This window comes from Halichoerus grypus, chromosome 1 (assembly GCF_964656455.1).
Source record: "Halichoerus grypus chromosome 1, mHalGry1.hap1.1, whole genome shotgun sequence".
Taxonomy (NCBI): domain Eukaryota; kingdom Metazoa; phylum Chordata; class Mammalia; order Carnivora; family Phocidae; genus Halichoerus; species Halichoerus grypus.
This window is the reverse complement of record NC_135712.1, coordinates 4,676,720-4,691,186: the sequence shown is the minus strand read 5'-3', so window position 1 is coordinate 4,691,186 and position 14,467 is coordinate 4,676,720. Positions and strand designations below refer to the sequence as shown.

The following is a 14,467-nucleotide window of genomic DNA, read 5'->3' as shown; positions in this document are numbered from 1 at the left end:
AAGAGATGAGCTGATAAGCTCTCACAGGGCTGCAGGTGGCTGGTGTCCGCCTCTTGCTAAGTGTGGGAGGCACTCAGATAGAGGAACGAGCCCTTTGAGTCTGCAAACTCAAGAGCAAGGACCAGATCTTACTTCACCCTTCTCTTCCAGCAGCTGACACAGTGCCTGATACAGAGGAGTCATTATAGGTTGAAAATGTAGATGCAAACGTAGAAACCAAAGATAGTACACGCAGCAGTTCTCCAAGTATGATCTGACCCTTTCAAGAGACTTGCGAAAATGCAAAATAACCATTCTTCTCACTTTTTGAAAAGATTAGTTTTCATTAAAATGTTATTTTATGTTGTTGTATAATGGGTTTATTAAAACTCCTTGGGGTTCTCAAACTTTTTTTTTTTTTAAGGTTTTATTTTTAAGTAATCTCTGTATCACGTGGGGCTTGAACTCATGACGCTGAGATCAAGACCTGAGCTGAGATCGAGAGTGGGCTGCTTAACCCACTGAGCCACCCAACTGCTCCATGGGGGTCCCCAATTTTTAAGAGAGTTAAAGGGCCCTAAGACCCAAAATTTGAGAATTGCTGGTGTAAAAGGAGCTCAGAGCTAGCGGTAAGAAAAGGTGAACATCAACAAACACACCAATGACAATCTTCCTGGCCAAGCACCACGTTCTTCTGGAAGGAATCCCTAGTTGGCTCCTTGCACAGGAGGGTGAGACCTGTCCTCACCTTCTGCTGTCCAGGGGAGCTCTTGGTGAGGATGTTTGCTCTTTACAAGGAGGATGGGCCAGTCTCACTTGTAGGCCCTGGTTTTTCTGAGTGGCCCCAGGAAGTGCATGGCTGGGGGCCCTCAGTGCATGGAGGGGGCATGGGGCAGTTTGAAGAGGATGCAGGGGTGTTGTAGGTGCATGAGGGGTCCACCTTCTTCCCCCTCCTCGCCCATGCTATGGGAAGTGGCTTCTTTCTTAGAGAAGTGCTTCTGGAAGGATATAAAGAGTCTCTAATGCTGCCCCCTGAGAGGCCTGCCCCATAGGGCTTCAGGGAGAACACCTGGCAGATGAAATGATTCTTTCCCAGACCCAGCCAGCACCCTCGTTCTGAGGAGGGGTCAAGAACCGCGAGACCATTCATAAAACAGAGATGGCCAAGGGGACCGTCATCAGATGCTGTCACTTCAGCCCACATTATTTTCTGATGAGACAGCTCTGCCATCCATTAAAACTGCATGAGCTCCTCTGTGACTATATCTTAATGCATCTGTTTTCCCGTAAACTTAAAACTAGCCCTTTCAAAATGAAAAGTTCATGAATACTCACACTAGGTGGAGTCAGGAGCACCATGAAAGACAAACCTTAATTAGACTTGATTTTTAAAATTTTCCCTTGAGGTTTTTAATTATTAGAGCAAATGTCTCTAATGTTGAACTTCACGTCAGGTAGCCCCATTGCCAATGTCCTTAATAAATTCCATGTGCTTTTTACAAGGTTATGTCCTTCTGAGAACTGTCTGCACGTCTTTCTGAACCCCTCAAGACTGGACACTAAGGAGTATAAATAATCATTCTTTAAAAATTACACTTCCTCTACAACCTTGAATTTGAAATGTGAATATATGAATATAATAGCTCTGGAATTACTATGCAGATTTATGGGGATATCAATTTAGGTTATATCACAGGCCCAACTAGGCCTTTCTTTTTGAGGCTGGGGATTTGTTAAAGTTGGGATATAGTTTGGAGAGAACGGGATTCTTATATACACAACTGAAGGTCTCTGACATATGGGTCTCTTGCAGAGTTAGACCTGATTCTAAAATTGAGAAGACAGGAATAAAAATCAAATCTTGAACAGAAGTAGCTGAAAATTATAGGGAGGAGTGAAGCTTTGCTCCAACCTTCCCACTGTTTGAAGATGGGTTTGTTTGTTTTTCAAAAACAGCCAGCATAATTCAGCCGGAGGAGGTAGAAAGATTTTTCTGCTCCTTATTTCAGTAGAAATCAATGGGCTTTAGCTGGTGCAACTGCCCCCGCCCCCCCGCGTTTAGTACCTGAAATAAAATAACCCTCGTTGTTTGCACTACTGCGCTACTTGGTCTTGGTGTGCACCGCTAAACAAGTATTAATTAGATAATCCTCCAAGGGCCGGCGGGGCGGGGATGGGAGGCAGCGGTCCAGACTTGGCGGCCCTGATTTTTGCATCGTGACTGCAACTTGCTCGGTGGACTGAGGGAGTCCTGGGGGAGGTGAAGGAGCAGCTCCCGGCAGCTTCTTGTCTGCATTATGGACGAGGACGAGCGTGGAGCGAAGAAGCCCAAGCTCAAAGCCAGCAGTGGACCCCACCTCCCCCGCGGCAACGGTGGGCGCGTGGGGGAGCCGAGGCCCCGGGCGGCAGCAAAGGCAGCCAAGCCCGCTTCCCCCTCCCCCCAAGATTTCTAGGGAGAGGTCTCCAAAGCTCTCGCGCTCTCCCTGCCTCCCCCCAGCCCCAACAGCCAGGGGCCAAAGTGGGGATAGGGGAGAGGGAGTGAGGAGGAACCGGGGTGGGGGCGGGGGTTCAGCGCACGGGAAATGCCCGGAGATGCAGCCAGACTCCCGTGGGCTTAAGTGCGGCAGGGACGAACTTAGCGAGGGGAGGTGCTGACTCCTGATGAAGCTCGCGGCTCTCTGACCATTCCCTACTCCCCTCTCTGACCCTCAAGTCACCCCCCCACCGCTGCGGGGGCCCCCTCGCGCGCGGGGCCATGGGGCCAGTTCAGGCCCTCGCTGCCCCTTTAAGGGTTCCCGAAACTTTCCCCCTGGTAGCAGACGAGCCTCGTCACATCCGTTGGCCGTAGCAGCGGGGCGCGTTCCGAGGAAATTCGGGACTCGAGTTTTCCCGGGGAAGAGGCGCGGCCCGAGACGAGCGAGAGAGTGGGTAGGGCGCGCCCGGTGTGCTCCGGCGGACCCCGCGCTCAGCTGTGACCTTGGCCGCGGGGGAGGGGCCCGGCCCCTGCGGGGCAGCCGCCGCCCGCCAGAGGGGGCAGCGGCGACCAACTTGCTCAAGTTGGCGGCGCGGGCTGGGGCGGCTCCGGCTCCGGCGCCTCCTCCCGCTTCCCCGGTCCTCCTCCCGCGGCGCTCCTCCCAGCCGCCGCCGCCCGCCCGGTGCGCGCTCAGCCCTGCCCGCAGCCCCGCGCCGAGCCGCCGCCGCCACCACCGCCGCCACCGCCGCCGGACGGGACGGGCCCGGCCGGGCGCGCCCCCCGGGCCCCGCCGCGGGCATGGGCGCGCAGGCCCCGGCGCTGCTGCTGCCGCTGCTGGCCCAGTGGCTCCTGCGCGCAGCCCCGGCGCCGGCCCCCGCACCCCTCACGCTGCCCCTCCGCGTGGCCGCGCCCACCCCCGGGCCCGGGACCCCCGCCGCGCCCCGCGCCGCGCCCCACGCGGACGGCCTGGCGCTCGCCCTGGAGCCCGCCGGCGGCGCCGCCGCCAACTTCTTGGCCATGGTGGACAACCTGCAGGGCGACTCTGGCCGTGGCTACTACCTGGAGATGCTGATCGGAACCCCCCCGCAGAAGGTAGGTTGGCGCTTGCTCGCTCGCTCGCCCGGGGGACCCGCTCCTCGCCACCCCTGCGCTCCCCCAGGCTGCAGCCGCAGGTTTTCCGGGGTTCTGGGGGGGGCGCCCGGCGGTGCTGGCGCGCGGTTTAGCGTCGCCCCCAACCACACGCCGGCAGAGCGGAGTGGGGGCCCGCCGAGGGGCACCGCGGGGCCGGGAGCGGGGCGCGCGCCCTGGGGACGCGGAGCGCGGGCCGTCCTGTCCGGGGCGCAGCCGAGGGTGTGCGCGAGTGTTTAAGAACTTGTTAGTCCTCCCCTCGGAGCGGCCGGGCGGCGAGCGCCTCCAACGGGCAGCCCTTCTGGCGAGCGGGGAGCCGGCACCGTGGGCCTTGGGCGCGATGCTGTGGCTACTGGGGCTCACTTTGGGTGCCGGTTCTCCGCCCCCCACACACACACCCCATGCTGTCTCATTGCTACGGGGGCTGGTGGCCGGCTCCGGAGGCGCAGTGCCTGGAGAGGGATCTGTGCGCGAGCTCCGCCGAGCAGCCCTGCCCGCGGAGGCTCGCTGGCTGCGGGCGGAGGGGGCCGCGTGGCCGCCGTGCTGCTCTCCTCTCCCGGAGTTGGCTCGTCGGCTTCCTCCCGCCCGCCCAGCCTCCCTGCCTCCCTGCCTCTCTGCGCGGAGCCAGCGTCTGCAGACGTGTGTGTGGAATGTACTAAATGCAGTCCTGCTCCTGCGGAAAAATACGGGCTGAGCAAGCCTTCCGGGGCCCGGGTGGCTTCCCGATGACCAAATAAAAATAAACCCAAACAGCCTTCTTTTTATCTTAATCTGATTTTAATTTACTAGCACTTTCTGTTGCAAGAAACTAATGGCCCCCGGCTCAGTAATCTTAAGAGAAACAGAATTCCTGGAGTTGATTTGGCCCCCCTCCTCTTTCCACGTTTACCTAATCTAAGTGTGATTATTTGAAGTCAGGTTTTTCTTATCAATTGAGTACAGTCCCAAGATACTTTGTTTTTATTTTTAACATTGTCATTTGAGTTTCAATTCAGCTATGATTCCCCCATAAATAGAACATACTCATGACTTTGGTGTAATTCTAATTAAATTATTCAAGACTTTCTTAAGAGGAAAGACGCGATGCTAATTCTTTTAAAAAAAGAAACTCTACTGAGTAACTTCTATACTTGCTTAATTAGTTTTAAAAAAAAACCTTCAGAAATGTGTTCTCAAAACTTTAACTCTGGTTGCCTTTCCTCTGAAGCCTTGTCTTTGGTGTTCCCGGCGGGGATGGTGGGCAGGGAGGGGGAGGGCGTCAGCTGAGGGAGCTTAACTTGACCACAGAGGTGTGGGTGCTGGTAAGAGCCACCACGTGAAGACACGCGCTCGTGGTGAGAATGAGAACTTTGTACTTTTTTTGCCTTCCCAAGATTTCGAAAGATTTTGCGGATGAACCTCTTTAGTGGCTCAAGGATGATCTTTGGGAACAGGAAATGACTCTCCCTTTGTAAAATATGTGCCTTGTGGGGAAGAGCTCTTGTTAATTTTTGAGTGGAAGGGAAGTCTTTGTACTAAAGTAAAGATTTGGGCAGTTTGGGTGCTGTGATGAAAGGGGTCCTTGATGTCTGTCTCCCTCCAGAGAAGACAGGAAGGGGAAAAGAAAGCCTCAAGAAAAACAGGGGGTGGGGGGGATAAGATTTCTCTTGGGTTCTCAAAAAAAAAGAACACAAACCTTTCATAAATAATAGCTTTTCTTTATTAATTAATCCAGTGACCTTTATTTTATTATTTTTTTAAGTAAGTTCTAGGCCCACCGTGGGCCTTGAACTCACCTCCCGGAGCTCCGAGAGTCGCATGCTCTGCAGGTTGAGCCAGCCAGGCATCCCAGTGACCTTTACTTTAAAATGATGAAGTTTAATTAACAGGATCGTACTGAAGCCTAGTGCTTATATCTTTACCCTGGCCAAGGAAGTAGTTCATTCAAGGTTATTTCTCAGTTAAAGATGAGCATGTTTCCAGGGAAGGCTGTTTTTAACAATCCAGATTTAATTTTTACATTTGACGGGGAATGAAATATTCTGTTCCTCCTTCTTGGCCTGATTTAGTAATAAGCTGTTTTATAGCAAAATCCGTGTGTACGATCTTTCCAGAGGCCTACTATAAACTGTTAGGTATTAGTGACAAGTGCATTGGGATTCATTTCTTCCCTGTCTCCTCCTGAAATGTCTCCGGCCACCAGCAGGTGTTTGCAGCAGGCCCTGGGGTGACTTCTGAACTTGGAGTGAGGTTTCCTGCTCTGTTAATGGCCAAGAGTTATGCATTTATTCTCTGCTGATTCTCCTAAGCCTAAAATAAAACTTGCTTAGGTGGAGAGAAAGATGAAATTGTAAGTTCAGGCATTAAATAACCAAGAATTTGTGGAGAAGTGATAGTCCCTGACTGTGTGGAGGGCTCCCCTCGTGGTAAGCACCCTGCTGCGTGCGTGCGCGTGTGTTCTCCTGGGGGGATCCTCGCAACCACCTCGCAGTTCTGATACCCATTTAGGGGATGGGAAAACAAGCTTGGAGAGGTTGAATGACTGGCCCAGACTGAACCAGACAAGAAAGAGGGAGAGCCAGCAATCCAACCCAGGTGGCTAGACTCCAGAAGCCAAGTTCTGAACCACTGGGCCCCTACCTACTGCTACCTTTCCTTACTGCTTCCTTTTCTTTTTCCCATTTTCCTTTTTTCTTTTTAAGATTTTATTTATTTATTTGACAGAGAGCACAAGCAGGGGGTGCGGCAGGGAGAGGGAGAAGCAGACTCCCCGCTGAGCAGGGAGCCCGATGCAGGGCTCGATCCCAGGACCCTGGGGATCGTGACTTGAGCGGAAGGCAGACACTCAACTGACTGAGCCACCCAGGCACCCCTAATCTTCCCTCTAAAAAAAAAAAAAAAATTGGCCTTTAACTACCCTCTCCAGCCAGAGGTCCCTGGACCTTAAAGCCCAAGGTGTTAGGGATTTAATGGGTGACCAAAAATGGACTCCAGCCCCTTGCTGTCCCTTCATCGTTTCCCTCCCTTCAGGGTGACCTACTGAATGGTTGGATCCAGGTATGCATGGGAGAGGGAGAGGTCATCCGGAACCAGAGCTGCACAGACCCCTGCTCTCCCATGGGAAAGCCCACTGTTGGACATGTGCTCGTTCCCTGAATGCTTTCATCAAGAGCCAGGGGTTCGTCGCTCTGCCTGCCACTGTTGAGGACATCACAGGCATGTGCCCCGAAGCCGGTGCGAGAGCAGGACCACGTTGGCATGGAGATGAGTGCCAGGTGTTTGATACCATCACGTGACTTCTTTCGAACAGTAGAGAACCAGCAGCCGCTTGAACCATGCAATTTGGTCTTATTAATAATAATAATGGTGTTCTAAAGTGATTATAATTATAGCAATTTCCATTATTTAAAAAAAAAGGATTTCACCCTGATGCAGTAAATCCAACTGGAGATGCTAAGGGTCTGCTGCTCTGTACCTTGTAATGGCCTCAAAAAGCCCTTAGGGGTTTCTGATGAAAGATTTTCTGTCATCTCCGCTGATATGGATGAAACAGACAGCAACACGATTTTCATATTTAAACATTCGAACGTAAGGAGCTAAGAAATTATTTTGGGGACTCACATTTTAATCATGGCGCATTGGCTTACCACTTCTTAGTACACAATTGTTTGGAAGACTTTGGATTGAAGATATGTGCCAAGTATATGCAATTTAGGAGTTTGTCTTTTTTAGAATAAGCAATCCAGTGTCCCTAAATTACATGAGGCTCACTGCATGCGAGGCTGGAAAAAGGAAGGCGATGGGCACCGAGAATACATTTGATGGAACACAGTGAGATGGTAAATATTAAGGACAATGGGAAAGGAAGAGATTTCTGGGGTCTGAAGAACAGGAAAGGCAAAAGCGAGGTTCCTACCAGCTCCTGTGAGCGGCGGGTAGCAGCTCTGAGCTTTGGTGGAAGAATTCAAAATCCAGGTCCTCCTCCGGAAGGCAGAAAGGCTGGGCCGAGGCATCTGCTCAAAGCCCCTGAGGGACAGTCTGAGAAGTCGCTAACAACCATTAATATTACTAGCTAACCTTTACTTCAGGCTCACTGGATGGTGGGCACCATGCTAAGCATTTTGCTCAGATCGTCTCATTTACTCCTCCAAACGGCCCTGGGAAGGACGTAGAAGTTACTCGATTTAATGATCAGATGGCGAGAGCAAGGTGCGGAGAGGCCCAGTAATCTGTCCAAGGTCCCCCTGGTGAGTGGCAGAGCTGGGGTATCTGTCAGTGGGGTCTGCCCGGTTCCGTCCCGCAGTCTGAGCACTTTACTACTGCTCCCCTTGTGCACTTGGACTTTAAAAAAAAAAAAAAATACCCATTTTCATTCACCTGCGGAGGACTTGGGTGTGGCCGGAAGCATCTGGGATGCTGGTGGCATTACCCCAGTGATGGCGGCGGACAGGTGATCGGCCACGCTGTGCTGCCCTTCCCTTACGGGTTGGAGATCTTTGAGTTTCTAGGTTCTTGCAGCTGCTGTGACAGATCACCACAAACCAGCTGACTTAACAGAAATACACTCTCTCGCCGTTCTGGAGGTCGGTCATCCAGAGGAAGGTGTTGCCAGGGCCCTGTTCCCTCCCCCGCCTCTCCCAGCTTCTGGTGGCTGCCCACAGGCCTCCCTGTTCCTTGGTTCTAGGCTGCATCTCTCCAATCTCTGTGTCTGTCTTCAAATGAAATTCTCCCCCCCACCCCCCCGCCTTGTGTGCGTCTCTAGGTCCAAATTTGCTTCTTAGAATGACACCAGTCATTGGATTAAGGTTCACCCTGGTCCGTTCTGACCTCATCTTAGCTTCATTACAACTGTAAAGACAGGGTTTAGGATTTCAACATATCTTTTAAAAAAAAATGTATTTATTTTAGGGGCGCCAGGGTGGCTCAGTTGGTTAAGCATCTGACTCTTGGTTTCTGCTTAGGTCATGATCTCAGGGTCATGAGATCAAGCCCCGTGTGTCGGGCTTCGTGCACAGCGGGAAGTCTGCTTGAGATTCCCTCTCCTTCTGCCCCATGACTAACAAATACTCATGCTGGGAACAATAAAGATATAGAAGGCTTGAAAGCTTGCATTTCATGTTTTAAAGACTCTGTAATGCAGGGCGCCTGGGTGGCTCAGTCTGTTAAGCGTCTGCCTTCCGCTCAGGTCATGATCCCAGGGTCCTGGGATCAAGCCCCGCGTTGGGCTCCCTGCTCAACACGGAGCCTGCTTTTCCCTCTCCTTCTGCCCCTCCTCCCTGCTTGTGCTCTCTCTCTCTCAAATAATTAAATAAAATCTTAGAAAAAAAAAGACTGTAAGGCATCCATCAATCCTCTTTATTGAGTATGTTTGATAGAAAATACACACCTTTCTCCTCCAGTACTTCTTCCTGTCCCATCCAGTGCTTTCTTGACTTCTGATTTCCTCTGTTAAAGACAGGTGGGCATAACCTCTGGGCTGTTTCCTCCTAGAACATTGCTGGCCCCTCCTAACTAAAAACCCAAAGGGGGAGGTTAAGGTTGGCTCTTGTGAGGAGTGATTTCTGCACACGGTAGTACGTGCCGTGTTGGACCCGAGGACAGACATTTCAAGGCAGCGTTCCCTTCCTGCTGGTGCCTGGCAGCATGCTTGGGTTTTATTTTATAGCTCAGACCCAGAATGGAGCAGGTCAAGCCTTTGGCCCCTGGATTCAGGGTCCACCTAGGCTGAAGGTCGGGGTTGGTGGCTGCTGACTTTTGCCCCGGGCAGGGTGCAGCGGAAGTAGGTGGTGGGTCCAGGGTGTTGATGGGCACTTCTGTCTCCAACCTACGGACCTCCCCTACGACCAGCAGTGGGGCTTCTGCTCACACTTGGCTCCATTGCCCTATGTCCTGGACTCCTCCACTCACTCTGTTCTTTTTGTCCAGCCTGGGCTTGATGTTGACACTGGGGCTTATTGTACATTAGTGACAACCGATTCTATCTGCAAAACAATGCAACCGTGAGGCAGGTGGACAGCCCCGCTCACCTTCTGTGACTTCGTATATATGTATTTATGGGTGAAATGTGAGTAAGGGTGTGTACCCCATATTCTGGGCTAGTTTCCCGAGCCTTGGAGAATGTGTGTGTGATGCACAGTTAGATTGACTGTCACTTGGCGCCCCTTTGTCCCCTTCTGGTCCAGATGGACTATTTGATTTTTTGCCTGTTGGTACTCAAGTTGCTTTTTTTGCTCTTGGAATTCTCAAAGAGGAAACAAAAATACTCTTGGGTGTAACCACGTTAAAGAAACAGAACTGGTGTAACCGCATTAAGGAAACAACTAGGAGGTTTGTTTATGAGTTGACGCGTGCTAGCCAACACAGGTCTCAGGTTGGACGTTTTTGGATTTTTACTGTATGGCACGTCATATACCTGTACCTGAAATACACAGTCTCAGCATTGCCATTTTAGGAAGATAGAGAGGACTGTCTGAGGAGTAAGGCGTGCTGCCCTGGGCCAGCTTCATCATTCCGGGGAGCCGTAAAGGGCAGTGGGAAACTTCTCTCCTTCCGTTTCGCACTAGACCGAGAATGGCCCAGCGGGAGGATTTATACCTGGCCTTACTAAGGCCAGGCTCGTGCTCCTACCGTGGAGCCCCTCCAAAGCCCGCACTGGATAAATGGCCCTATTTGCGGTAGGCAGGGGGGCTACTTCAGCTTGCCAGCCATGCAAACCCCCTGCCTGAAACAAAACAAAAACAAAACAAAGCCCCACAAACCCCCCAAAAGCCCCGCCCACAAGCCAGCCCCTCAGAAAGTGGTGCCGAGGGGGAAGAAAGGTGGAGAGTATTGAATCAAAAAGTTTTCCAGGTAGCAGAGAGGTCAGGACAATCAGGATGCTTGCGGGAAGGGAAGCTTGCTGCTTGGGGAAAGTGGGTGGGATTCCAGAAGTCTCAGTGGGCATCCAGAGCCGTTTCCACGACATCAGGCTGCCCCCTGGAAACCATAAGCTTCTTGCAGTCGGACAAGTTGCCGGGAAGCCGGCAGAACTGCAGTCGTTTGGGAATTGGGTGTTGGGGTGCTGATCCCAGAGGTGCTGCTGGCCGAGTATTTGGTGTGGGAGAACCTCTTGGCTCCTCGGTTCCTCTGCTGTAAATTAGGAGATTTGACCAGGTGACCTGAGATCCCTTTGAGGACTCTCTCCCCGGTTATCATCTGTTCTAGTTCTGAGTGCTTTCAAAAGCTCTAATTTTCAGCAGCTGTGTGCAGGTAAGACACCTGGGCATCTGTCAGAATCTGGCTCAGGGCCCTGGGGTTGGGGGAGGGGGCAGAGGAGGGTAAGTGCTGCGGGCTCACTGGCCGCAACTGCAGTCCTTGTCCCCAAACCCAGCCAGCCTGGGGGGGACTAAGAGCACCTGGTAGAACTGTTAAAAATAGTTTCCCGGGATCCAGCCCAGATGTAGTGGGTGAGACAGTCTGCACCGGGCCTGAGCATCTGCATTTTACCATGTCCTCCGCTCGGCCCCAGCCCATGGATGCGGTTTGGGAGCCACGAGAGAGGCCAGATTCTCCTCTGCTTCGTGGTTCCCTGCGTGGAATGGGTAGGTTCTTTTATCTTCCTAAATGTTGTTGTTTGGTTAGCGTTTTCCTCTGCCGGTTTAGCAAATCTCTACCTCAAGCAGATTGTGTTCCAAAAACTTCCTTGTGTTTGGCAGGTTGGAAACGTGGCTTTCGTTTTCTCCAGGGAAAGTGTTCTAAAGGCGTGTGTGCTGACGGTGTCCTTTTTAAATTTCCTTCTGTCACATAGCAATAATTTGTAAATCAATAAAAATGAATTAGTAGGAAAACGAAAGGAAAATAAATGTATAGATGCAAGTGCTACTTTTTCAGTTCCTGGGTTCCCTAGACAGCTGCTCAACATCCTGCAAGGCACAGGACAGCCCCCCCCCCCCCCCCGACAGATAATTATCTGGTCTGAAATGTCAGCAGTACCAAGGTCGAGAAATCCTGGAAACAACATGTCGACTCAGCTGGCTTGGGAGCAGTGAGGGGAAGATGTCCAGGAGAAGTATCCGCCATACGCACGAGCAAGGAGGGACACCGTGACACCTGCGGATCGCCCCTGATCTTCACAGCCCTGTCTCGTTCCAGCATGGTGGTTCTTCTCATTCGGCATCTTTATTGAGCACCTACCATGTGCAGGCTCTGTTCTAAGCCCCGGGGTGCACCAGTCAACAAGGACTTGTATCTCAAAACTCAACAAAGCAAAGCAAACAACCCAATCAACTCAATTTTCCAAAACAAGTAAAAGATCTGGACACTTTGCTAGAACCTGTGTGCTTGTTGGCAAGACCGATTGTAAGACAGTAAACAGAATTTCCGCTGATTGCTGAGACAGTCCAACCTGGTCATGGGCACGGGTCAGGACAGACTGCTCCAGCCTGGCGGTTGGAGGAAAGCTCTCCGGGGAGGTGCAGTTTGGCTGTGACCAGCAGCGTGGGAAGACCCAGCCTTGAGAGGTTGGGGAGAACCAGGTTCCAGGGTGAAGCCAGGCAGGTGAAGTCTACCCCTGTACCCCTGCGGGGGCGGGGGGCACATGCCGTGAGTGCACATGGGCCGTGGGCCCCTCCGATGTGCCGGCTTTGGGAGCATTTGGGAGCAGCTCCTCTTTCCTCTAGTTTAAAATTGTGCTTTGGGGTTAGATTTTATTAGAACAAGGTCCTTACAGAGAGAGAGAGAGAGAGAGAGAGAGAGTCGTCAAGAGTTGGGGGAAGGGACCTGAATATGGTTAGCCAGGAGTTTCTGAATTAGAAAGGAAAATTAAGCTCAGCATGCCCAGGGGAGGCGGGGCACCAGGAGACCATTGCCTGTTTTCTAACAGTGTCTTCGGTCAGGGTCCCCAGAAACAGACTGAGACAAGCGTGAGAGTGGGCAGTTTATTTGGGAGGCGATCTCAGGAATCATGTGTAGGGGGTGGAGAAGTGAGAAGGTGTGGGCAGCGGGGCGCGAGCCCCCTGAGGATCCCCGAGAGAGGATGCCAGACTCAGCGGTCCCAACTGAAGGGCAAGGGCACCGGGCATTCCCCCCTCCCCCCGCCCCGGCTCCTGCCAGGTGTGGGCTGAGGGCTGCTCACGAGTGGGCTAACCTTCAGTGTTTGGGGTCCTCCAGCTGGTTGGAGAAAGCCTCCAGGCACAGTGGCAGGGCCATGCATTTGGAGGCTCGGGGGTCAGATGCACAAAACTGTTGGCTCAGCACAGCCCTCCTGGACCTTGTGGTTGGCACAGGTTAGGCTAATATTTGAGGAATGAAAGAAGGAATGCTCTCTGTCACTGACTGTATTTGAGAGCCTCATTTCGGCCTTTCACAAAACAGTTTTAAAGCTCTACTTTATTTATTTATTTTTAAAGCTCTATATACTTTAAAATCCTAACTCCCCAAAGTGATCTAGAATCTAACTCACAAAAGCCTCTGTGAGTCAGTCCAGAGTGTACTTCTCATTGATATATGTACTTTGAACTTTTTTCCAGAAGAGGAGGATGTGGGCACTGAGCAAGAGAAAATGATTGGGGGGCAAAGGGAGATGATGTTTGAGGTTAAAAACAACCACAAAACCTCCTTTTAAGATCGAGTGCTCTGAACCTAAGACTTTGAACATCTCTTGCGTGCCTGGCACCTTGGGATGCCTGAGAGCCGTGCAGCAAGGGGTGACAAGGGGTACAGGATGGGGCCAGGTCCCTGCCCCACCGACACTCACATGTAATCCACAAGCTTCCTGATGCCTAAGAATTTATCAGCATAAGTGGTGTGCTTATTCCTAAGTATACACTCATTTCAGAAATAGGTAAGATACTTTTTATCGCCCTTTGGTCAGTACAAATATGGGCATTTTGGCTTTTTTTTTTTTAAAGATTTTATTTATTTATTTGACAGAGAGAGAGAGGGAACACAAGCAGGGGGAGTGGGACAGGGAGAAGCAGGCTTCCTGCTGAGCCGGGAGACCGATGCTGGGCTCGATCCCGGGACTCTGGGATCATGACCTGAGCCGAAGGCAAACACTTAAGGACTGAGCCACCAAGGTGCCCCTGCATTTTGGCTTCTTTTGTTTTTTTTTTTTTGGTTCCCAAGTTTTATTTAAGAACTCCTACAAAATATTCCAGATAAATGAGTTTTAATCCTCATCTTCCTCCTGTTCCTCGTCTTGGTTAATCTGGAAGTAACGTAACTCGTAACTCCCTTTGCTGTTAGCCACTTCGCGCAACCAGTCACGGAGGTTAGTCTTCTTCAAATATTTTTCGGTGAGCTATTTCAAATACCTCTTGGAAAAAGGCACCTCAGAATTTGCAGTAATCTTGATTTTGCTTCTTTCAATTGTTACAGCCCCTCCACCGAGATTCCCAGCTTTTCCATTCACTTTGATCCGTTCTTGAAGAAACTGCTCAAAATTGGCAGCATCCGTGATTCCGTCTTCTACAGGGTGGGTGCATTCCAGGGTAAACTTCAGAACTTGCTTCCCTTTTTTGCCCCCCTTCGCCACAAGCTTTTTCACGGGCACCATGGCAGCTGCGGAGGCAGAAAGGGCTGCACTTCGGCTTCTTAACCCTGTGGGACATGGTACTCTGTGGCAGCCCCCCTCCTTGTTCGTTTCACCCAAATGGGAGAGACTGTGGGCTGGTCGGGTTGCAGGCCTCGTGCTGGGCTCTTGATAGAGGGTCCACCCCCGTGTGCCTGAGGACCATCCTCACCTGCCCCTCCACACCTGAGCTGGTGCCTCGCTTGGGGCTGCTCATCCCAGTGGCTGTGAACACACACCTCGCTGTCCTGGGTTTATGAGCCATGAAACATCCTAGTGTTTGTGTTCAGGCCTCCGGAGAGAGGCAGGGGCCTGCCCAGCCTCAAAATCTTGGCCTCATGCCCCACCCCAGCTTCAGC

At 51.9% G+C, this 14,467-nt stretch overlaps 1 protein-coding gene and 1 pseudogene across 1 annotated transcript in view; one reads left to right on the top strand and one right to left on the bottom strand.

The window, feature by feature from the left end:
• Positions 1-3,169: 3,169 nt before the first annotated feature.
• Positions 3,170-14,467, top strand: part of BACE2 (beta-secretase 2) — an 87,762-nt gene continuing 76,464 nt past the window's right edge. The window contains exon 1 of the mRNA XM_036100912.2: positions 3,170-3,544. Within this exon, the coding sequence (XP_035956805.2) occupies positions 3,251-3,544 (294 nt within the window). The 5' untranslated portion in view covers positions 3,170-3,250. The remainder of the gene's footprint in view (positions 3,545-14,467) is intronic.
• On the bottom strand, positions 13,461-14,336 carry LOC118541311 (large ribosomal subunit protein eL22 pseudogene; annotated as a pseudogene).